Raw genomic sequence first — 25958 nt, 5'->3', positions numbered from 1 at the left:
ATGTCAAAAATTTGTTTAGAGAAATTAGTTTTAAAGAATGTCTCAAAGGAGGAAACAGAGATAAACAATTAAGTTTATCGAGGGAAATTAAGGCCTGAGCCAAAGCAACTGAAAGCATTATGTTCAATATGAAGCTCCTAGAACGCTTCCACCAGCGTTGTCTCCGCTCCATCCTCAACATCCATTGGAGCGCTTTCATCCCTAACGTCAAAGTACTCGAGATGGCAGAGGTCGACAGCATCGAGTCCACGCTGCTGAAGATCCAGCTGCGCTGGGTGGGTCACGTCTCCAGAATGGAGGAGCATCGCCTTCCCAAGATCGTGTTATATGGCGAGCTCTCCACTGGCCACCGTGACAGAGGTGCACCAAAGAAAAGGTACAAGGACTGCCTAAAGAAAACTCTTGGTGCCTGCCACATTGACCACCGCCAGTGGGCTGATATCGCCTCAAACCGTGCATCTTGGCGCCTCACAGTTCGACAGGCAGCAACCTCCTTTGAAGATGACCGCAGAGCCCACCTCACTGACAAAAGGCAAAGGAGGAAAAACCCAACACCCAACCCCAACCAACCAATTTTCCCCTGCAGCCGCTGCAACCGTGTCTGCCTGTCCCGCATCGGACTTGTCAGCCACAAACGAGCCTGCAGCTGACGTGGACTTTTTTACCCCCTCCATAAATCTTCGTCCGCGAAGCCAAGCCAAAGAGATAAAATGAGTCATGAGTATAAAGCCAAAACTCGAGGAACACAGTAATCAAGCTAGGTGCAGGTTACAGAAATCTGGAGACATAACACCTTGGAGAACTCTGATGCCAAGGTTGTGAGCAGTCTGATTCCACATCACACCTTGACGAGAGTGAGTTAATAGTTTGGGAATAAGTGTTCGTAATGAAGATAATTAATGATAAACTGTTTCCAATGGAGGACAGTTTATAATCAGCAAAAGGACAAAAGCTGACTTGAGGAACCACTGAATACAGTAAAAAGGTACATTTTGTAAACCAACACTGAAACAGGTACCTTTAATCTTGAAAGGGGAAAGTTCATGAAAATGTTTAGGGAAGTGGAGAAAGAGCAGATAAGTGGTTGGACAGCTTTTCTAATTCTCTTTTGGCTGTGTGTTTCTTAAGAAAGGAAGCCTCTTTAACCTAAAAATTGGAGCAAGAGTAGCCATTGGCATGTCTGTTCAATATTTTCATTGCTTCTTTCTGAGTGGAAGTACGGTAAGCAAAGATGCATCAGAAGAATGGATGCAAACTATTACAAATGGTTATGTAATGTTTTTCTCTCTTTTCAAATGACGTTTGAAGGTGAAGATGGTGTGTCTGTGGAGGCTGCCGTGAGGTTTGCTAAGGCTGCATTCTGCTTTGAATATTTGGAAATATTTGATACAATTATTACGCCCCTTCTCACCTTCTTAAGGGTAAGTGGCAAATGATGAACAGTACAAACAATAAGATAATTCACATTTTTCTTTGAAAATTGCATCTTTTGTTTGTCTTTCCCAGAAACATGATCATCTGGCCTGGAAGGGCTTTGTACTGGATTTGGATCTACTGATTGCTATGAAGCCATTCATTTTGTCTCGCATATCCAAGACTAGTTTTTCTATGGGAGAAAACTGTGTAATAGGTAAGCAATCGTCAGGGCCAGCAGATCAAAGAGCCCTTCACTTTTGTGTTAGTAGACACAAGCGAATGTGGTGCACCACAACATCTTCAGGGCTGAACATGAAATGATAAGCAGCAAGCCTTGCATCAGTGGCAATGGAACTATTGGGAAGGATACTTAGTGATGAGATTTATGCACATTTGGAAAGTCATGGTTAGATTGGGGACTGACAGCATGGCTTTGTGAGGTGCAGGTCATGTCTTATAAATTTAATTGAGTTTTTAGGAGTTTTCAGATGCTGAGATGGGAGTCAGAACACAGAAATGCTGGAAGAACTCAGTCGGTATCACAGCCTCTGTAGGAGTTAAAGATATTTTAATGATGTTTCAGACCTGAGCCCTTCCTAAAGATATGAGTGAGAATAGACAAGTGTCTGTATAAAAAGGCTGGAGAAAGAAAGGAGGAAGAATGGGAAGGGGAGGAGTACAGATTGACAGACAAAAGGAGTCAATTGGATATGATAGAGGAAAAGTGATAATTGATTTTTCCTCTGAAAGGAGGGAGAGGGAAAAGAGATAGAGGTAGAGGAAAAGAGACAAGAAGATTAGGGGGTGGGATTTCATTGGAAAATTGAAAAAATCCATATTAATTGCCATCCGGTTGGAGGATGCCCAGATGTAAGATGAGATATTGTTCCTCCAGTTTTCAGCCGATCTCAGCCTGGAAGTGCATGAGACCAAGGACAGACATGTCAGCAAGTGAATGTGGTAGGGAATTGAAATGGGTGGCCACTGCGAGATACTGGTAAGGGCAGTGAATGTTGTATATATGGACATTAATAAGATATTTGACAATGTTGTTCATGGAAGTCTGATCCAGAATGAACAGATACATGGGATCCTCAATCCATGATGAGGATTAATAGATGCTGGATAAGTGAAATTTCCAATTGCTTGAGATTCCCTGTTGAGTGATTGGTGAACTAATGACAAAGGGGAACCAATATTAAACTTCCACTTTTTTTAACCTATTTATTTTACCTGTTTTGTTTTGCTGGTTTCTTGAGGCTGCCAGTTGCTTGAAATCTGGACAGCAGGGTTTTACTGTATTCACTTTTTTCTTTTATTTGTCCCTGTGCTCCACAGGGTTAAATTTGTAAGTAAACAATTCACGTGTGATTAAAGTGCACATTCCAGTTTATATATTTTGGCTTTTTATACAGTTCTTCCATTTCAGGGCACCATAATATTTGAGACATTTGGCTTCAAAGGTGTTTGTGAGTACTCATGTATATTCAATTGCTTCATTGGTGCAGGTATAAGAGAGCTAGACTAGCTTATATGCTTTTTGATCACCTCTTGAGTCTGTAATTGCCATTTTTTAACCTGAGGTCCAGTGCTGTGCTAATGAAAATCAAAAAAGACATTGTGAGGTTGAAAAACAAGAATATAACATGACCCAAATCTTTGGATTGCTAAAATCAAGTAATCGCGAAGGTAGGTAGGCCAAGGAAGACCTCCACTTCTGATGACAGAAGAATTAGATGTGAATATGTCCACAGAGGCTACTCTGCAAGATGCAAATCACTAGTTAGCCACAGAAACAGATTACAGTTTGCCAAGAAGTATTTAAAAGAGCCTGCAGAATTCTGTAAAATGGTCTTGTGGACAGATGAGACCAAAATTGACCTGTATCAGAATGATGGCAAGAGTAAAATATGGAGGTGTAAAGGAACTGCCCAAGATCTAAAGCACAACTACTCATCTGTAAAACGTGGTGGGGGTGTTATGGCCTGGGCATGTATAGCTGTCCCAGGTACTGGGGCACTTATGTTAATTGATGTTGTAACTGCTGATGGCTGTAGCAAAATGAATTCTGAGGTGTATCAAAACATCTGCTCAAGTTCAAGTCATTGAACGGCGCTTCATCCTCCAGCAAGACAATGATCCCTAACACTCTGCGAAAGCAACAAAGACATTTTTCCAAGCTAAAAACTGGAAAATGCTTGAATGACCACATCAGTCACCCGTTTGAAATTCATTTGAGCATGCCTTCCGTATTCTGAAGAGAAACCTGAAGAGGACAAGCCCATGAAACAAACAAGAGCTGAAGATGGCTGCAGTAGAGGCCTGGGAGGCCTGGTGATGTCTATGAATCACAGACTTCAATCAGTCATTGGATATGTAACCAAGTAGTAAACATGACTACTCTAATATGCATACCATTGTTCTGTCCCAAATATTATGATGCCCTGAAATAATGGGAAAATTAATAAAAAGTGCTGTAATTTCTACATGGTCATAGCAAAATGTATAAAAATTACCTTGAATAAAATCTGGAATGTACACTTTAATTGTTTGATGACAAATTTAAAACTGTGCAACATAGGGGCAAGTAAACGGGAAAACATCACGCACGCACACACACCCAAGAACATAAAACAATACAGCACAGTTCAGGCCCTTCAGCCCTCGTTGTTGTGCCGACCCATATGTTCCTTCCAAAAATAAACGTACTAAGCTCTCTCTAACCCATAATCATTTATTTGCCTTTCATCCATGTGTCTAAGAGTCTCTTAAATGCCCCCAATGTTTCAGCCTCCACCACCATCCCTGACAAGGCATTCCAGGCCCCCACAACACTCTGATTTCTCCCCTTAACTTCCTTCTTTTAAGTTTGTACATGTGTCCTCTGGTGTTTGATGATCCTGTCTTGGGAAACAGATGCCTTTCATAATCTTGTCGACCTCTATCAAGTCTCCTCTCGTCCATCTATGCTCCAAAATGAAAAGTCCCAGGTCTGCTACCTTGCCTCATAAGACTTGTTTCCTAATCCAGGCAACATCCTGGTAAATCTCCTCTGCACCCTCTCCACAGCTTCCACATCCTTTCTATAATGAAGTGACCAGAATTGGACACAAAACCCTAAGTGTGGTCTTACCAGAGATTTGTAGAGTTGTAACATGATCTCTCTACTCCTGAATTCATCCCCTGATTAATGAATCCCAGCATCCCATAGACCTTCTTAACTGTTGTTGGGTGTTATCAGTTGCTCCAATAATTATGGAGACAAAGAGTGAGGGAAACGATAGGCTTTATTTTACAAGAGACTGCTGGCCCGGGCCCAGGTGAGGGAAAATGAGGAGAGGGAGAGGGGACTTTATGGCCTGGGTCATACGGGGGAGACCAGGGAGGAGTCAAGAACAGGATGTCACCAGGAGGGCGGGCCAGCCAGTACACACAACCATATCACCACATTCACCCCCTCTTTTTAAAATAGAACCCACTGAGAACACACAGAGAACTGGCGGGTAGCGAACAACAATAACAGTAATGGTAACAATAATAATAATAATGGTTGATGGAAAGCAAATGGACTAGAAGTTTAGTTGCACGGGCAACCTCCTCCTCTGCCAGACCGCCGAGGGAATGGCATGTCCATGCAGCGCTCCTCCAGAGTGGGGGCCGTCGGGGGAGAGTCCGCTGCAAGAACCATCAAGGTCAGGGTGCTGGCAGGGTACTCCCGAGGTGATGGGGGGGGGTCTGCTGCCTTGCAGGGGGTAGGTGCCTGGACATCCGGAGGTGAGGCAGGCAACTCGGTCTGCAGTATCGTGCTCTAGTGCAGCACAATCAGATCCGCGGCATGGTCGGTGACTGGCAAGGCAATTTTGGGGTCTCCGGCCCTCGCCAGGTCTCGTATTGGCACAGTGTCCTCCTGGCCATCCGGGTACCTCACAAATGCATATTGGGGGTTGTATGAGATGCACTGCTTCAACCAGTGGGTCCTTTTTATGGCCCCTGACGTGCTTCCGAAGCAGACTCGGCCCTGGGTTGCCAGCCAGGGAGGGATGGATGAACCATTCGCTGATCTCCTCGGGAAAGCAAAGAGGCATTCATGGGGGGTGGTGTTAGTCGCGGTGTATAGTAACAAATAGCGCCTTTGGAAGACTACACAAAAGAGTCTGGAAAAACAACCAACTGAAAAACCTCACAAAGATAAGCGTATACAGAGCCGTTGTCATACCCACACTCCTGTTCGGCTCCGAATCATGGGTCCTCTACCGGCACCACCTACGGCTCCTAGAACGCTTCCACCAGCGTTGTCTCCGCTCCATCCTCAACATCCATTGGAGCGCTCACACCCCTAACGTCGAGGTACTCGAGATGGCAGAGGTCGACAGCATCGAGTCCACGCTGCTGAAGATCCAGCTGCGCTGGATGGGTCACGTCTCCAGAATGGAGGACCATCGCCTTCCCAAGATCGTATTATATGGCGAGCTCTCCACTGGCCACCGTGACAGAGGTGCACCAAAGAAAAGGTACAAGGACTGCCTAAAGAAATCTCTTGGTGCCTGCCACATTGACCACCGCCAGTGGGCTGATAACGCCTCAAACCGTGCATCTTGGCGCCTCACAGTTTGGCGGGCAGCAGCCTCCTTTGAAGAAGACCGCAGAGCCCACTTCACTGACAAAAGGCAAAGGAGGAAAAACCCAACACCCAACCCCAACCAACCAATTTTCCCTTGCAACCGCTGCAATCGTGTCTGCCTGTCCCGCATCGGACTGGTCAGCCACAAACGAGCCTGCAGCTAACGTGGACTTTTTACCCCCTCCATAAATCTTCGTCCGCGAAGCCAAGCCAAAGATAGTAACAACCAGATGGCGTTGAGAGCCTCAGGCAGAATGTCCTGCCAGCAGGACACTGGCATATTTTTGGACCCGAGGGCCAGGAGCACCGTTTTCCAAATGGTGCTGTTCTCCCTTTCCACCTGGCCATTACCCCTGGGCTTATAGCTGGTGGCGGGTTGTGTGTAATAGGAAAACAGCCCCAGACACCTCTTTAGTGCCTTCAGGGTGTTTGGGACGGGGAGCTCCATGAGTGGTCGCATGCAGTCAGGGCCTGGGGCAATGACACCATGTGCCACGACGCATCCAAGCAGGGCCAGGCGATCCGTATTGAATACTCGTCCTTATTGTACATTGGGGACTTGGCCATATGCAAGAACTTGGCGACATTAGTGTCGTGGTCCTGCTGGTCGTGTCTGCAGATGGTGACATTGTCAAGATATGGGAACGTTGCTGTCAGCTTGTGCTCCTCCACCATCCGTTCCATTACCCTCTGAAAAGCAGAGACACCATTAGTAACACCTAAAGGCACCTACAGAAGTGGAATAGTTTTCCATCGACCTCGAATCCCATGTAGATTCGATCGCTTGGATGGAGGGGAAGTTGATGGTAAGCCGACTTGAGGTCAATGGTCGAAAAAACTCTGTATTGCGTGACCTTATTGACCAGGTCGGATATCCGGGGTAGTGGATACGCGTCCAACTGGGTGAAGCGGTTGATGGTTTAACTGTTGTCTTCTTTTCTGGAGAGGGCTGGTATTCTCCTACCGGCCACTACTCCATCACGTGACTCCCCCATGGTTTGACTGTAATCGATTACCATCCGGGCCTTGCCCGCCCCTCTGACCACGAAGACCTGCGCCCTCCAGGGACTGGTGCTAGGAGCTATGATACCCTCTGCCAGGAGTCGCTGAACCTCAGCCTGGATGAACTGCATATCTTCCGTGCTATAGTGCCTACTCTTGGTGGTGATCGGTTTGCAGTCCGGGGTGAGGTTTGCAAATAGTGATGGAGGGGCCACCCGTAAGGTGGTGAGACCACAGGATGATGCCGGAGACTGGGTGCTTGGTTGGGGGTGGGAGTCTAAGAGCTGGAGGCTATGGATGGTCAGCGGCAGTTGGGAGCCTTCAAATGCCATCGTCACACTCCTGAACTGACTCTGAAAGTTGAGGCCCAGGAGGATCGGCGCACAGAGCTGGGGCATAATCAACAGTACAAAGTCATTGTAACATTCCTCCCCCACTGACTGAGATGCTACACAATATCCCCGGATACAAGTCTGTTGGTCCTTCACTGCCATCGATACCGAGCCGTTCATCGGCCTGACAGGAAGGGAGAGTCTGCGGACCACGTCGGGGTGAACAAAACTTTCAGTACTGCCGCTATCAAAAAGACAGTTCATCTTATGCCCATTCACCTCGATCTGCATTACGGAGTTCGAGATTGGGTGAGGGCTGATTTGGTTCAGCATTACCGATACCAGGACAGGCATTTCTCCGTCGTCATTGTTGGTGGGGAGGTCTGCCCAAGATGGCAACCTCCATGTTGACCATGCAGCACTCGTTGAAGAAGAAGGAAGAAGTGGAGTCGTGGCAGGCGGAAGTGACATCATCAGCGCGATGGGCCAGGGTGTAGAGGTTGGGAGCGGTAGTCGATAAGATGGCTGCCTCCTCACCACGCACGCGGTTAACACTGAAAGCTCCTCTGGCAAACACGCCACACTACGCCCGGTCAGGGGTTCAGGACCTACAGACTTTTTGGTAAACTTACTGATCTATCCTTCCTCCTCTTCATCAGACATTTATAAAAATCACAAAGAGCAAGGGTCCCAGAACAGATCCTTGCAGCACTCTACTAATCACTGACCTCCAGGCAGAATACTTTCCTTCCACTACTACTCTCTGCTTTCTTCCTACAAGCCCATTTTTTTTATCCACACAGCCAAATTTCCACTGATCCATTTCCATAGCTATATTGAAGCTAAGGGAGTTCTGATATATACTGTGTATATACTGTGTATATGTATATACACTCACATAACAAAAACACACATACACACGTATATTTTAGACAGTGTGAAGGGCTATCAAAGAATACAACAAGATATGGATCAGTTACAGATATGGGCAAAGGAATGGCAGATAGAGTTTAATCTAGACAAGGGCAAGGTGTTGCACTTGAGGAGGTCCAATGTAAGAGGAACGTAGAAAAGCATTGATGGGCAGAGGAAGTCATGATGCAGCTACAGTATATGAAAGCCTTTTGGATTGCCCCTGGAATACTGTGTGCATTTCTGGTCACCCCATTACAGGAACGATGTGGCAGCTCCTTGAAAAGGGAGCGGAAGAGGTTTACCAGAGTGTTCTCTGATTTATAGGGTAGGAGTTATGTGGATCTTTTGGATCTTTTTGTCTGCGTTGGGAGCAGTGCTGAAGCTGACATAACCAAGGCGATGCACAGGGGTAATAGCTTGCATTCTTGGCTTAGTTCAGAAGGCTGCATACTTGTGATGGATCTCAGACGCAGGAGGTTTGACTGGGTGGTATTTGGAAGGATGAAGAATTCAGTGTTGTGTCTGAGTGGAAGAGAGAGTCGACTTTATTTTTTTGCTGAATAAATGAGTGAGTTTATTCTTTCAACTGTGCGTAAACTGAGTAAATTACTTCTGCTACAAGTAGTGACCCTGAGTGTTCACAGCACCTTCCAGGTTAAAATGGAAAGAGGATGAGGATAAACCCCTTACAAGAGCAGGTGTGGAGGTCAAGTTAGAGGTTCACCACGAGGGCAGGTCAATGCATTATTAATAATGCATCAGCGTGATTCATGATCCTTGAGGCACATTTCTCCGACCTCATTATGAAAAATCAGAAGACAGAATTCAGTTACTTGCGGCTCATCTTCCAGAGCAGATTGCCTGTGAAGTGGAGGATCTTTTAGTGGATCTGGATGATAATCTCCCATACGACATGTTCAGGCTGCTATTCTGCAGTCTACTCAGCTATCTCGGGAGACTCGTATTGCCGAGTTGCCTGCTAGGTGATATGCAGCCGTCCCAGATGCTGACAAGGTGATGCTGGCTAGCTGGGTTGGACTCTATTGAAGGGGATTTTTGGAAGCTGAGATTCCTCCAAGGTTTATCTTGTCAAGTTCAAGGGCACTGGGTGAGTGTATTTTGAGCATCCACCCTTGATTTGGCAGATCATGACAACCTCGTTACATCCACGACCTCCACAAGGAAGATAGAAGCATTGGCTACTCTCCCTAGTCAGCAGGAGCAAACAGAGCTGGAACAACTGCTTACTGCACCTTATCAACCAAAGATAACTAAGTTGGAGCAGCAAATGGCAGTACGGACTATGCAGACCCAGGCTCTACGCCCAACAGAATTCCTCCCGTCGGCTGGTTGGGATAGTTGTGGTAGAGGCGCCAGAATTAATACCTACCTAGTCAAAGGTCTGGACCCACTGCCATTCACCTATAGTGGCAATTGCTCCACAGCAGATGCAATATCACTGGCTCTCCACTGAGCTCTGGATCACATAGAAAAAGGAACTCATCCATACAGCTGCTCTTCATAGACTACAGCTCAGCCTTTAACACTGTAATTCACTCACAGTTGGTCAAGAAGCTCCAAACCCTGGGCCTCTGCACCTCCCTCTGCATTTGGATCCTTACTTCCTCATCAGAAGACCTCAGTCAGAATGAATTGGAAACAACGTTTCGTCCTCACTGAGGTGCACAGGTGCACCTCAAAGATGTGTGCTTAGCCCACTGCTCTACTCATAATATACCAATGACTGTGGCCAGGCACAATTCTAATGCAACATACAAATTTGCCGATGATACCACAGTGGTTGGCAGAATCACAAACGACAATGAGAAAGTGTTCAGGAGGAAGTTAGATCAGCTCGTTGAGTGGTTTCACGCCACTAACCAGGCACCTAACATTCGCAGGACCAAGGAGATGATTGTGGACTTCAGGAGAACATGATCGAGTCCTCATCGAGTGGTGGAGAGGGTTAAGAACTTCAAATTCCTGGGTGTCAGCATCTCCGAGAATCTGTCCTAGAGCCTCCATGTCGATGCCATCATGAAGAAGGTTCGTTAGTGGCTATACTTTGTAAGGTGTTTGAGGAGATACAGTATGTCACCAAAGACTCTTGAAACTTCTACAGATATACCGTGGAGAGCCTACTGGCTGGTTGCATCAATGTCTGATACAGAGGTGCTAACGCTCAGAGCCAGAAAAAACTCCAGAGGGTTGTTAATTCGGCCTGCGACATCACAGGCATCTGACTTCACTCCATTGAGGATCTACAAGAAGCAGTGTCTAAAGAAAGCAGCCTTGATCAGTGCCATGGAAGTAGTGTAAGAAAGAGTCCATGTCACCATCTCAGGCAAAGTATAGTATGTTTGGTCAAAAATTCCTAGCTATCTATCTTGCAGTGAAACTTTTACCGCAAATACAAGCACACATCTCTACTTGCCACGGGAAATTTGGCACTTGGACTTTATCTTACAATTTTCCTCAGACAGATGACATAACTGAAGGAAGAGAGAACACTGTGGCTGATGCCCTGTCCAGGTGTGACATTGATGCCTTGCATACAACTACTGCCATGAATTTCACTGTTAGGCCTCATGCACAGCACACTGATCCCAGTCTCATCCGGTAACCCCAGAGCACACAGGTCTCCATCTACAACATGTGAGCCTGGATGAATCAGGTGAAACATTGGTCTGTGATTTTTTTTTCCACAGGAAGATCAAGGGCTTTCACCAATGTGGTGAGATTTTTGAGGCTCTTCATAATCTGTCTCATCCTGGTAGAAGAGCATCAATCACACTGATTATGGAACTCATTACCTGTCCTCATGTTAAATGGGACATTGGATTGTGGGCAAGGACCTGGTTGCCATGTCAATCCAAGCTGGGAGATTTTGTTCTGGATTCCCGTTTTCCTCATGTGCACCTGGACTTGGTAGGCCAGCTTCCACCATCAAGAGAATATTCTATTTGTTCACATATGAGGACCGAACAACCCAGGTGGCAGGTGGTCATTCCTGTCACTGACATCTCTGCGGAGACAACCACATGTGCTTTTGTGGATCTTTGGTTTGCATCTTAAGGTGTTTCAGTGGAGGAGATCTTAAATGTTCTATTTTATATCAGAATTCACTCAAGAAACAGGCACAGAGTAGTGGGAAGTAAGTACAGATGCCTAATCTTTTATCCGGGATTCTGAAGAACAACAACCTCCAAAAAACAGCACTTTTTTGGTAGTTGACATCTGCTCATCAAAGATGGAATTTGGCGCCAAACATAACCTAATGCGGCCTTCGTTCAACTCCCATGTATCCTGTCATGTACCCCAGCAATAATTAGTGGTATCATTACTTTATAAGTACCCTACTCATTGTGCATGATCCTCGCCCAACTCACAATGGAATATCCTGTGTCATTCTGCTACTTTATAAGTGCCTCTGAATCATCGTATACTTCTGTACATCCAGCATCGCGGTGTGTTCAGTTGGTCTGACAGCTGCTTAATACGGGATCATTTGCCATCGTCGCTACCTATAATCCCCTATGCAGCTGAAACTGCTGTGCCAGTGCAGGGGAACCAAGAAGGGGGGCCATTTCCCTGGTCCTGGTATAGCAGTGGGAATGGGGGGGGTGGAAGAGAGAGACGGCAGTGTGACTTGGATGGGTGTGAGGGGGGGGGGAGAGATGGCAGCATGACTCAGGCGGATGAGGAGGGGGGAGAGATGGCAACGTGATTTGGGTGGGTGAGGTTGGGGGGAAAGAGACGGCAGCACGACTCGGGTAGTCATTTTAAAGGGACAAAAATCAAAATAATTCCAAAATCCGGAAGATTCCAAACAATGGTAGGTGTCGGGTCCCAACAATCCTGGATAAAAGGTTAGGCACCTGTAGAATAAGCAGTGAGATGATGGAACCTATACAGGGTAGATACATCCCCAGGGCCTGACAAGATCTTCCCTTGGACCTTAAGGGAGACGAGTATAGAAATTGCAGGGGCTCTGGCAGAAATACTTAAAATCTCCTTAGCCACAGGTGGGGTGCCAGAGAATTGGAGGGTAGCTCACGTCATTCCATTGTTTAAAAAAGCAAATGTAAACCTGGTAATTATAATTTACCTCTCACTGATCTTTTGGGCACGACCTGTATTCGGACTATGGCTTACCATCTGCAGACCAACCGCCTCGTTGAGTGTTTCCATCGACAATTGAAAGCAGTGGTGATGCTTCTATACGGAGCAATCATTTGCCTATGGCTCTCCTTGGCGTGCGTACTGCTGTCAAGGAGGATCTTGGCTGTTCAGAGGCAGAGATTATATATATATGGCACCACAATTACTTTGTCCGGCGTGTCTTTGAATCCGAGACCAGGGACACTGCTCTATGATCCAGCAAGTTGTGTTGACCATCTTCAGGAAAACTTGAGATTATTCAGACCTACTCCTAAGTGACATGTGTCACCTGATTTACAGAGCTGTATGCATGTATTTCTTCGACATGATGCTGTTCACAAACCACTTCAGCCCATTTGCAATGGGCCTTTTGAGGTCTTACAATGCAACCCAAAGACTTTTGTGCTTTACGGAAATGGGAAAGCGACATTGACAGATTGAAACTGGCAGATATCAACAATCCATGTTGTCTGTCAGTGCCAGAGTCGGAGGAACAGTCACATCCCTGCCAGTCAGAGTGTACACCACCTGTCTTGCCGAATCATACGAGGTTGGGCTGGACTGTCAGCCCTCCAGACCGTTACAGAAGTGTACACATCCAATCAGTCACGTCCTTGCATGGCCCAGAGGCTGAGTGGTGGGAGTGGCAGGGGCTGTTGCAGTTGTGCACTGACCTGTTTCGGGAGCGGTGCCGGTGGATGCTGATGACGTATTGGAGGAAACGCCCGGGAATATTTAGTTCAGAAAGTTGCATAGGTGGTGATGGATCTCAGATGCAGGAGGAGAAGAGTCAAGATCACCTGTGTGTAATTTTCTGGACACAAAGAGCACAGGTTTGTGCAGGGGTTCTCATTGGCTTCTATTTTAGGGGCTTCATTCCCCTTTGCACTCACTAAATTGTGTAAACAAATGATGAATCCAATAATTAAACGTTCAATAGGAATATGGTTTCCATTTTGTAAATTTTTTGGATTGAACAAATTTATCTTGTCAAGTCCTATTCTATCTAATATTTTTCTTCCAACCATCAAGATTTGATCAAGGTTTTCTTTTATGGAATAAGAAGGGAATAAATAGTATGTTTTTGCGATGTATTTATGGTTAACTATCTCATGTCTTTTGAGCAGTTGTCGAGATCACATTTTTTCAGATATCTACAGATAAGGAACTTTTTAAATGTTATTTTATCTATTTTACCGATACCACACCAGACTGATTAAAACTTTATGTTTCAACCCTTTTCAGAAGAGTTTAATAGCAACAAATTTATAATTTGATCCTGAAAATACATTCAGTGATTTCTGACAAAATTAAAAATGAATGGGAAAGAGAACTTCAGATACTTTTACTCTAGAGACATGGGAAAAAAAATTCTCAAATTAGTTAACACTTCTTCAATGTGTGTTTGACATTTTTGATATTATTTCACCAGTTTTGCTCATTGACCTACAACGTCATCCAATTACTTCACGTTTTGGACGACCAGTTCTGGACTCTGGCCACTTAACTGCTTGTCGTGTGATTGCATTTTTTACTTTAATAGTCAGGAGATCCATTCTACTCAAATGGAAAGACCCTAAACCACTTCCTACGTTTCAATTGTTTTCTCAAACTCTAGGGTGTTTAAATTTAGAAAAAATTAGAAGTGGTACTGTTGAACCTTCAGGGTACATTTGAAGAAATATGGAGGCCATTTATTCAACATTTTCATATGATGTAAATTGATCCTTTCCCTTTTCAACAATTTTTTTGTGAGTGGAGAGGAGTGGAATTAACCACAAAATAATTGTTTAACTGCTGAAACATGGCAATCCAGCTTTTGTTTTATTTCCCAGTCAGGGGGATATTTTTGTAATAAAATTTGATTACTTTTCATGTTTGGCCTTTAAGAGATTGGGAGGGCTCAGTTTACATATGTTGCTCGATGTCTGTGTTTGTATATGTTAATCGTTGTTAATGGACTCCCCATTCTTGTGTTTATTAATCTGAAACTTAATAAAAAGATCGAAAAAGAAAGAGCACCCGTGTGGCGGAGAGCCAATAAAACGATCAGAGGGATCTAGCTGGGTGGGTGGTGTTTGGTGGGATGAAGAATTCAGTGTTGTGTCTGGAGGAATAAAGAGAGGTGATTCCATTTTGTGCTGAAAAAAATGAGTGAGTGTATTCTTTAAAGTGGTGGAAGCAGATATAATAGTAGCATTTAGATAGACACATGAGTATGAAGGGGGTGGATAGGTAGAGTTTCAGTTTGATTTGTTCATCATGTTTGGCACAGACCCTTGGTTCAAAGGGTCTGTTTCTGAGCTATCATGTTCGATATTCTATGAAACCAAATCTATCCATTGAAGATTTACAATATTTTAATGACTGATGCCACCTCTTTGGAGGTAGGTGTAATCAAAGCAGATTTATAGATAATATGTATTTTGTTGATTCACAGTTATGGACAATGGGAACAGGAACAGTATTTTTTGTCCCCAAGAAAAAAATGGTGAACCATTTTATTATCATTGAGCAATGATTCATTTTGAGAGGGTAGTTAAGGTCAAAACTTATTCCTTGAGAAATATTAGTAAATCAAATGAGGTTTTACAAAGATACATTTGTTTCATTTTGCTGACTACCTTTCAATTCAAACCTTAGCTAACTGAATTTGTATTCCACAGCTGGGGATTTGAATGGATGTCCCAAGATATTGTGTTCAGGGCTCAGAATTACATAATCAATTTTCAAGTCACTATAGAGAGTTCTGGTCACTGTGCTGCAGGAAAGATGTTGTCAAGCTGAAGAGGGGACTGAGAAGATTGAAGATTGATGAGAGCTTGGGAGCCTGAGCTATTGGGTGAGGTTGAGCAGGCTGGGGCTGATCTGGTGAACACAGAGAGTCTTTTGTCCAGAGTAGAAGAATCTGTAACCAGAGGAAATAGGTTTAAGTTGTTGGGGGGTGGGGGGGGGGGGGGAGATTTAACAGGAACATAATTATTTTACAGTGGGTGGGCTATCAAAGGAGGTGGTTCCACCCCGGGCCCACAGCACTTTTAAGTTAGCCTTGTTTTCACCTCATGTAACACATTTTTAAAAATGTTTTTTTATGTAGTTGGTAGAAGTACAGAAGAAACCAAAACCTGACTGCTTCACAGTCAAAGGGGGCCATGACCAAAAAAAAAATTGAGAATGGCTGGTTTAGAGAGATATAGGCCAAATGCTGCAGGTAGAACTTGTGTGGATGGGACATTTTGGTTGGCATGGTCAAGTCAGGCTGAAGGGCCTGTTTCCACAGTGTGAATCTGTTTGTTTCTTACAGGAGGGTCACTTCAACCTGTGGGAGCGACCAATATGTGTGATGACCTGGAGAGGCTAGCAGAAACAATGTTTGCATATACTTGTACTCCCTTTGAGGTATGTATGTCAACCATTTTGGAAATCTAATACTGCAAAGCATTAATGATTTAATTTTTTACTAAGTTTAAAGATTTAAATTATTAAGGAAAGGTATGCATCCATTTGGTGGTCACGTAAACAAGATAGAGTCAAGGAGTGATACACAGCAGAAGTAGGCCCTTTGGTCCATCATGCTAATGCTGTCTGTTGTATCTACCTATACTAATCTCACTTACTTGTATTAGGTCTATTACCTCGTTCCTTGGTGATTTAAGTTATGTGTCTATAGGTTTCTTGTATGTTATGGGAGTATCTCCACCACTATTTTTATGTATTATTTTATTTATCATTTTAAATATATTTAACAAGCAACAACCATACAAAATACAAAATGTCAAGAAAACCCATCTCTCCACCCCATCCCCTTTGTACGTCCAATTAAATGGTGGGGGGGGAGGGGGGAAAACAAAGAAACAGAAAAATTCCATCATCAGTGCATACAGTAAAATACATGATGGTTTCACAATTTAAAAATCTTTACAGAGGTCTGCTGGCTGGTCAGTAGCAATTGTGATCCTATGTTGACACCAGTGAGGTACCTATATGTTTTAAATAAGAGTGTCAGATTTTTAGGAAGGTATTATATCCCTTCTAAGACTGTATGTGACCTTTTCAAGTGGAATGCAGCTGTTCACTTCTGAAAACCTCCTATCTATGAGGAGATGGGAGTCAGATTTTCATGTTACTGCTATACATTTCCTAGCAACACATAGGGCAGTTTTTGTGAATTTAATTTTGGAATTCGTTAGCATCTACCAACACTTGTAAAGTTCCCCTGAAAACAAAGCTCTGGGTCTACTGGGAAGGTGACTCCTGTGATCTTAGGATGTCACAAAGGTCATACCTGCAGGGTCTTGGCTTCATGCAGAAACAGGTAGAGTATAAAAAGGAACCAACCTCTATATCACACCTAAAGCACATTTTTAATAACTTGGGTTTATATTGGTTTAATTTCTGTGGGGTGATGGAGAAAATTATATTGAACCAATCTATACCTGGCATTTATAGTCTTCAACTAAGGTCCTTGACACAGATCAGACTAGAGTTGTACCCCACCACTCTTAAGCCATGCATTCCTGCCTCCAACCACCCTCTGGGTATCAAATAACTTCTCAATCAGAATTCCCTCTGAAGCTTAGCTTTCACCTTACACCTATGCTTTCTAATATTTTGCACCACACTATTCCGTCAATCCATCCCAGAATTTCACATATATTTATCAGCTCACCTTGCTACAGGGTAAATGGATCCAGCCCATCTTGTATCTCCCTATAACTGTGATACTAAAGTCCAGGCAACATCATGACTATACTCTGCACCATCTCCAGCACAACCACACCATCTTTGTGCCTCATGTATGCATGATTCCTTTCTGCTGGTCTTAAAAGTTTATTTAACTGACCTGTTTATTCCTTATTGTATGCAGGACTTTGTATCTTTATCAAGTTATCATGTAAACTCGTGTAGAAGTTGATCTCATGTAAAAGTCAACTCCTTATTTTTGCCCAAAATATCTGAAATTTTACATAAAAGTCAACCCCAATTCTTCACAGATAATGGATTAACAGTTACAAGTACTTGTGCATAAATGTTACGATGAGGACATTAATGGATTAGGATGACAACTATTTGTAGACATGAATGCTCAAGAATTGTTACCAATTTTTATCATTACGTTCCTTCCTCTAAAGCAGTGGTTCCCAACCTTTTACTTTCCACTCACATACGACTTTAAATATTCCCTATGCCATAAGTGTTCTGTGATTAGTAAGTGATTGCTTAAGGTGGTATGTGGGTAGAAAGAAAAAGTTTGAAAACCACTGTTTTAATCATTCCAAATTGATTCGTTATGTGCACAGTTTCATAACTCCAAAGGAAATGGGACAATGACAATTTTTCTCAAGCAAAATATTTCAGTAATATTTGGGTCTAGAGCAGTGATTCTTAACCTTCCCTTCCTGCTCACATACCTTCATTAACAATCACTTACTAATCACAGAACACATCTTTGGCTTGGCTTCGTGGACGAAGATTAATGGAGGGGTAATGTCCATGTCAGCTGCAGGCTCGTTTGTGGCTGACAATTCCGATGCGGGACAGGCAGACATGGTTGCAGGGAAAATTGGTTGGTTGGGGTTGGGTTTTGGGTTTTTCCTCCTTTGTCTTTTGTCAGTGAGGTGGGCTCTGCGGTCTTCTTCAAAGGAGATTGCTGCCCGCCGAACTGTGAGGCGCCAAGATGCACGGTTTGAGGTGATATAAGCCAACTGACGGTGGTCAATGAAGCAGGCACCAAGAGATTTCTTTAGGCAGTCCTTGTACCTCTTCTTTGGTGCAACTCTGTCTCGGTGGCCAGTGGAGAGCTCGCCATATAACATGATCTTGGGAAGGCGATGGTCCTCCATTCTGGAGATGTGACCTACCCAGCGCAGTTGGGACTTCAGCAGTGTGGATTCGATGCTGTCAGCCTCTGCCATCTCGAGTACTTCGATGTTGGTGATGGAGTCGCTCCAATGAATGTTGAGGATGGAGCGGAGACAACGCCGGTGGAAGTGTTCTAGGAGCCATAGGTGATGCCGGTAGAGGATCCATGATTCGGAGCTGAACAGTAGTGTGGGTATGACAGTGGCTCTGTATACGCTAATCTTTGTGAGGTTTTTCAGTTGGTTGTTTTTCCAGACTCTTTTGTGTAGTCTTCCAAAGGCGCTATTTGCCTTGGTGAGTCTGTTGTCTATCTCTTTGTTGATCCTTGCATCCGATGAAATGGTGCAGCCGAGATAGGTAAACTGGTTGACCGTTTTGAGTTTTGTGTGCCCGATGGAGATGTGAGGGGGCTGGTAGTCATGGTGGGGAGCTGGCTGATGGAGGACCTCAGTTTTCTTCAGGCTGACTTCCAGGCCAAACATTTTGGCAGTTTCCGCAAAACAGGACGTCAAGCGCTGAAGAGCTGGCTCTGAATGGGCAACTAAAGCGGCATCGTCTGCAAAGAGTAGTTCACGGACAAGTTGCTCTTGTGTCTTGGTGTGAGCTTGCAGGCGCCTCAGATTGAAGGGACTGCCATCCGTCTTCATTGTTGAGGTCTTTCATGGCTTGTTTCAGCATCATGCTGAAGAAGATTGAAAAGAGGGTTGGTGCGAGAACGCAGCCTTGCTTCATGCCATTGTTAATGGAGGAGGGTTCAGAGAGCTCATTGCTGTATCTGACCCGACCTTGTTGGTTTTCGTGCAGTTGGATAACCATGTTGAGGAACTTTGGGGGGCATCCGAGGCGCTCTTACTTAAAGTGGTATGTGAGTGGAAAGTAAAAGGCTGGGAACCGCTGCTCTAAAGTATTCATTGTTTCAGGGTATAACTGAAAACTGAGGAAACGCAGTGTTTGCATACAGTTATGTATGCATTTTGTGAGTAGTTTTGTTTGATGTCAAGTTTTTTTATAGGGGTATTATGTCATGGTGTAGCATCAGGTTGGAAAACCTAGCTCTCCTGAAAAAAGTTTTAAAAAGTGTTAAAAAAGGAAAGAGATAGAAGAAAAAAATAACATCTGAACTAACAGAAAATCACCCTAAAGATGGCTCCAAAGAAAGAAAAAGCCGCTCCTGGCTCAAGAAAAACAGCAAAAACTACAGCAAGATAAAGAAAAGATTCCCATCTTGAAGATGGATCTGGGAGCTGTCCCACAGGTAGCAACCTGCTTGAAGAAGGTCATGACTGAGGCCGGAGGTCCCGAAGGACTTCTCTCACATGTGCAGAACACATAAAATGAATGCAACGCGAGAAAAAGGAAGCAGATATAAACTGCTTCAAGAAAAAGAAGAAATAGATGAAGAATCAGATTTTAGTGATTGTGAGGTTTTGCAATGAGAAGAAGAAAGAGAAGAATTAGAAAGAGGCAGCAGACAGCTGAAAATTGGAAGAGGTAAAACTATTAAGTTCTTAAATATACATGAATTGTATCGACAAATGAAGGTCATAATGAAAGAAATAAAGTAAATTGGAGCTGTAGTATTAAAATCAGAGTTAGAACTAAACATGGAGAGGAAGTAGTTGTGAATATGCAAAAAAGATTTGAAGAGCATTCAATTAAAGATCAGATGGGGAATATCTGCTCAAGATCATTTGGCCCCAAAAGTGAATGCTTTAGAAAATTTCAGTAGAAGAAATAATATAAAAATTGTTGGACTTAAAGAAGGGGATGAAGGAGATGACATCAGACAATTTTTGCAACAAGGGATCAACAACAAAGTCTTGGAGTCAAAGAATTTCAGGGAGATATTAAGATAGAAAGAGCACATTGATCTCTAAGACGTCGACCACAACCAGATCAAAAGCTGTGCCCAATACTGGATAAATTCCTTCGTAATCAAGTAAGAGAGAAGATTTTGGAATTGGCAGCAAGACGAGCAAAGACAAGGCGCTTTAGAATATAATGGAAATAAGATCTTTTTCTATCCAGATACAAGTTATGATTTGTTGAAGAAAAGAAAGGAATTTAATCCAATTAAAAATGTCCTGTGGACAAAAGGTTATGCTGTAAGCACAGTAAAAAGAACTGAGACAGCAGGCTGTGAGCTCATTAAGCACAGTTGATTTACTTTGAAGTTTGTACTGCAGCCTTTAAGGCCATTTGGTGCCCATCCCGTCATGCTGATGTAAGAACATACGTGTACTTCCTATCTGTCCCGGAAGAGACCATCTTTGCCGCGGATGCCCCACTGACCATGCATGACAAGCGAGGTTGGTTCGCCACTGCAATTATGTGCGCTGCCACACAACCACTCCCCAGAACTGCAGATCGTGGGTGAGGCCTCCTGCTTTGGTGGCTGACCTCTACGTACTGGTGGCGGGACCATTACTGGCTCTGAGGCGGTCCAGGCGAAAGGTTCCTCTCTGCCTCCAATGTCAAGAGTGATAGTAAATGCATTTCTCTGGAGCACCTTGTTGGGTCTCTCAGAGGGACACTGGAGGGTAGCCTGTGTCCACCCCTCCAAACAAACACATAGTTACAGGTGTCTAAACCTGTGGGGTAAGCAGAGGGGGGTTGGGTGTCAGTATTGCAATGGTGGTGGAAGTGCGAGTGATCCCAATTTGTCTCTCAGACTTTCTAGTTTGATGGAGGTGCCAGAGTCTTGCCCTGGTGGTCAAAGGAAGAATAGGCCTGGGGCTGCAAAGGGTTCGCTGTCGACCAACAATACTGAAGAGATCTTGAGGTCATCCTTCGGCACTGTGCAGATACCAAGGAGGGCCGATGGCAGTCCGTCTACCCACTTTTGCCTCTCCAGCCTTGCCATCAGTGCAGACTTAAGGTGGCGATGAAGATGCTGAACTAGTCTGTGGGACTGGAGGTTGTAGGACGTGATGCAGGGCAGCTGGGTGCCCAGGGGTTTGGAGAGTATGTTCCAAAGAGTGGAGGTGAATTGGGACCCCTGGTTGGTGGTTATGTGCACTGGCCCTCCAAAGTGGGAGACCCAGGTGGAGAGGAAAACCCTAGCACGTTTCAGTGGTGGCATCCGAGATGGGCGTGGCCTCCGGCCACCAGGAGAGACTGTCCACTATCGTAAGCAGGAAGCGCAACCCTCAGGAGACTGGCAAGGGGCCCACAGTCGAGGTGGACATGCAGGAATCTGCGAGTTGGAGGGTCAAATTGTTGGAGGCGGGGTTTGGTGTGCCGCAGTTGGCAGTGTGTGCAGGTTTTCGCCCATTCGCTGACTTGCCTGCGCAGCCTGTGCTAGACTAAGCGGGAGGATATCATCCATACCGTCGTTCATATGGAGGGATGGGAAAGGCCATATAGCATATTGAAAACTGTTCATCACTATTGGGTGGGGACAGTTGGTTAGGGTTGGCCAGTAGAGATGTCGCAAAGCAAGGTTGTGCCATTGGTATCAAGAGGGAGATCTTGGAGCTGCAGACTCATGATCGCTGTCCTATAGCTGTGGGTCTCAGGGTCGTCCTGCTGGGTTTGAGACAAGTCGTGGTAGCATTCATTAACAGCCGGCCTGGAGATTGCATTGGCGACAACGTTCTCTTTGTCCGAGAGGTAGCAGATGAAGGTTGTGAATTCCAAGACGTAAGGTAAGTGCCACTGCTGGTGAGTGGACCACGGGTTGGAGGATTTGGAGAATGGAAACGTCACTGGCTTGTGGTCCGTGTATACCCTGAAAGGCCACCCCTCCAAGAAGTATTGGAAATGGCGGACGGCAGGTAGTTTATTTGATTAGTTTATTTGCAGATGATGTTATAATATATTTGACTGAACCAGAAAGGTCATTTAGTAAATTGTATTTAAGATTAAAAGAATCTGGTTACAAAATAAATTGTGATAAAAGTGAAATAATGCCTACAGTTACAGCAGATTATAATCAATGTAAAAGGGAAAGTCAGTTTAAATGGCAGAGAGATGCAATTAAATATCTAGGTATTAAAATAGATAATAATTTACATAATTTATTTAAATTTAATTATATACCATTGCTTAAGAAAATATAAGATTTACGGAAATGGAAGGAACTACCTATAATTCTAATAGGAAGGATTAACTGTATAAAAATTAATATATTTCCTAGAGTACAATATTAATTTAAAATGTTACCAATATTTATACCATCAAAATTTTTTCAAGAACTTTAAGGACATTTATTTGGAAAGGAAAAATGGCAAGAGTTGCATTAGAAAAATTAACATGGAAATTTGAATTAGGAGGATGACAATGACCAAATTTTAAAAAAATTATTATAGAACAGCACAACTGAGGTTTCTCTCTACTTTTTTCAACAGGGAGAGAAACCAGCATGGATTTAGATAGAAATTAATAAAATAGAAGATAAATCAGAGAATTATTATGTAAATGGAATGATAAATTATTTATTGGAGATAGAGATACTCCTTTGTTGAAACATTTTTTTAAAATATGGAGTAAAATATATTTGGAAATGGGAATAAGATTTTTTCAGATACCAGCAATGATATTGAATCAGAATCAAGTTATTCCTTTTACAATTGTTACGAGCCCAGAGGACCCCAAAACCCAGCAGCAATAGCTATTCACTAAGACAAATGGTTACTTAAACAAAAGTTGCTTTTAATTATCTTTAAACATGAAAACAGAATCACACTTTAACTTATCACTATTGACTTAACTAACCTAACTTAACCCCCTTCTAATTCTAAGCGCACATATATGTAATGTGTGTGTAAGTTCAGAAAAGTTTTTGGTTCACAGTCCAATCTCACTTCTCACTCCTCCAAGTTCACTGGTTGCAGGCAATTCTTATACTGTGCACAGAATTTAACATTTATGAAGTTCACCAGGCTTTGGTGCTTGAAAGATAAATGGTTACCACTCGGGGAGGTTCTTGTTGGTTTTTGGAAAGAGATACGTTGTTGCAGGACATCCACAATTGATTCCTTTTTAATCAGCCACTCCAGTGTCTTGTTGATGAAACTTTCCCCTTTAGGGTTCTCTTTCTCTAAGGTTTCATCGAGTTCCTTTTTATTTCTCTTATTCCAAGTGAAACATTAGATAGCCAGTCCTCTTCTCTTGCATGAACCACAAGGGCTTTGACCAAGCGTCTTCCAAAATGGGGCTTTCCTCAAGCTTGCTAGCTTGTCCTGGTCCAGTCCCAGCTGCCTCTGCTGGCTGTAACACTATAGAATTCTCTCTCTCTCTCTCTCTCTCACACACACACACACACACACACACACACACACACACACACACACACACACACACACACACACACACACACACACACACACACACACACACATACACACACACACACACACACAAAAAACACATGACCCTCTTAGAACATCTCCAGACAATCTGTGGCTCCAACAAGATCTTTCATCTGTTGCCTTTTGTAAACAACAATCCATTAGTGAAGTCTCTTGAGCACTCTCCAAAGCTCTTGCAAAAGCTGTGGAGCCAATATGTCTTGCATTAGCAGAGCTCCAGTATTTCAAATAAGATCTGTTTTAAAGTATTTGTATGTGACCTACTCTAACAAACCTTTCCCAATTTATCTCCCCAAAACATATCTATATACTCTCTCACACAATAAATAATAATATTTTAATATTTGGTTTAACAAAGGAATTAAGACAATAAAAAATTGTTTACAACCTTAATGACATTTCAACAATTGAAAAATAAATATGGAGTACAAAATAATACAATATTATCAGTAAAAGGCATATTTAAGAGACAATTTGGGTCTAGGTTTGGTATTACCAGAGCAAAGCCATTTTGAACAATTAATAACAGATGTAACTATTAAAAAGTTTATTTCAATTGTGTATACAACTTTGCAAAAAGGTATCTATAAACGAGGAGTTCATAAGTCAAGACAAAGATGGGAGAATGATTTAAAAATAAATACTCAAGAGAAAACTTGGTCAGAACTTTGTCAGGATAGTATGACTAATACAATTAATGTCCATTACAGAATGGTACAATATAATTTTTTAAATTTCAATTACTCCACAAAAATTAAATGGATTAAATTCTAATTTTTCAGATAAATGCTTTAGCTATAATAAAGAAATAAGTACCTTTTTACATTCTAATTGGGAATGTCCAAAACTCAGACCCTTTTGGTTAGAATTTGCTTTATGTTTGGAGAGTGCAGCAAGAATCTTCTCTGTTCAGCAGTGAATGAGCACATTTTTTATGATCCACACTGTAATGATTGCTTGTATTTGGAAAATAATACACAAAATTTATAATATTGGTGTAATAAACAACTGATCTGCTGTATTGCATGTCACATAATTCATTGGCACCTAAGTTCGAGTTAAATACAGAAACCTTCAATTTTATTCTGCATCTGGTTAATTGACTGTATTCACCTGTGTATTGTTTTCTGTGTCATATTATCCTCAGAATAATACAGGTGTGTTCAGGCCAAAGCCTGTCTGCAGATTTTGACAACATATCTATTGATGGATAACAAAGAGGCTAAAACCCTGTACACTCGTTTACAGGATGGGGCTGGAAATTCTTCCCTGGCTCCTTGACATGAGAATCATAAGATTGAGGGTGACTTTAACCACAAATGTGAAATTGTGGTTAAAGGTTTTGTGATCCCAGCAGGTAGAGTACAGTTGTGGCCTTGTGCACAATACTACAGTAGGTACTGGTAATGGTAGTATACTGAAATTATGAGCTTAAAAATGATTTCACTAAATTTTGTACACAGTACTCTCCCCGATGAAGACAAATATGCCAATGCTTTCTTCACCACCTTGTCCATATGACTTGCCTCTTTCAGGGAACTGTTCATCCACATGCTTAGGTCTCTCCTAAGTCAGACTATAAGAAGGTAGTGAATACACAATAGTAAGGTATGAGGTATTAATATGAAATTGAAAGAATGATTAAAATATATTTTCTGTGTGGTACATATATAGTAATTTTTGTAATAAATAATGAATAATTTGAAGAACGATGTTTATGTTCTTGTACATGTGCTCACTTACCAGATAACCTTGTTTGCCCTGGTTTTATCCTATCATCCCCACCCTCCCTGTGGCTTGACAAACTTCTTTTGTCTTCTCCCCGACCTGAAACATGAGATGTGGTTTCGAATCAAGGATGTGACCTAACACACAGTTTTTGCAGCATTTTCTGTTTTTGAAATTAATAACTTTAAAATGTTTGAGATAAATAGAAAGTTTTCCATTTCTATATTTTTGTTTGGTTACTTTGAAGATCAAATAAATCCAAGAGCACATTTTACATTTGTTTTAAATGGGGTGAAATTCTACCTCTTGCTAGTGCACAATATAAACATCAAAGTGAGGCAAGAACATTGTTCCAAAATAAAAGCCCAGGAAGTTGGTGGAAGAATGAGTTGAATGTTGTTGTTGTAAATGTAACGTCCATCTGTAGCTATAGCAAAATGTGTGTACAACTGGTTGTAATTTTCATGAACTATCTCATTACATCATGAGCCACACTCTGGTCATGTTGCAGCTACATGGCTTTTTAACCACAGTGGCTTGGCTATGCATCATAGATTTGATGCCCTTTGAGGAATAACTTCCATGTGCAAGACTATTTAAATTAAAATA

The 25958-nt window shown here is 42.9% G+C and overlaps 1 protein-coding gene across 1 annotated transcript in view; it reads left to right on the top strand.

Moving 5' to 3' along the window:
- Positions 1 to 25958, top strand: part of cfap54 (cilia and flagella associated protein 54) — a 1315566-nt gene that overhangs the window by 816692 nt on the left and 472916 nt on the right. Inside the window, exons 11-13 of the mRNA XM_069909968.1 lie at positions 1309 to 1421; positions 1507 to 1630; positions 15752 to 15846. Of these exons, the coding sequence (XP_069766069.1) occupies positions 1309 to 1421; positions 1507 to 1630; positions 15752 to 15846 (332 nt within the window). The remainder of the gene's footprint in view (positions 1 to 1308; positions 1422 to 1506; positions 1631 to 15751; positions 15847 to 25958) is intronic.

Source organism: Narcine bancroftii, chromosome 13, assembly GCF_036971445.1.
Source record: "Narcine bancroftii isolate sNarBan1 chromosome 13, sNarBan1.hap1, whole genome shotgun sequence".
Lineage (NCBI taxonomy): Eukaryota > Metazoa > Chordata > Chondrichthyes > Torpediniformes > Narcinidae > Narcine > Narcine bancroftii.
This window is presented reverse-complemented; position numbering and strand designations above follow the sequence as displayed.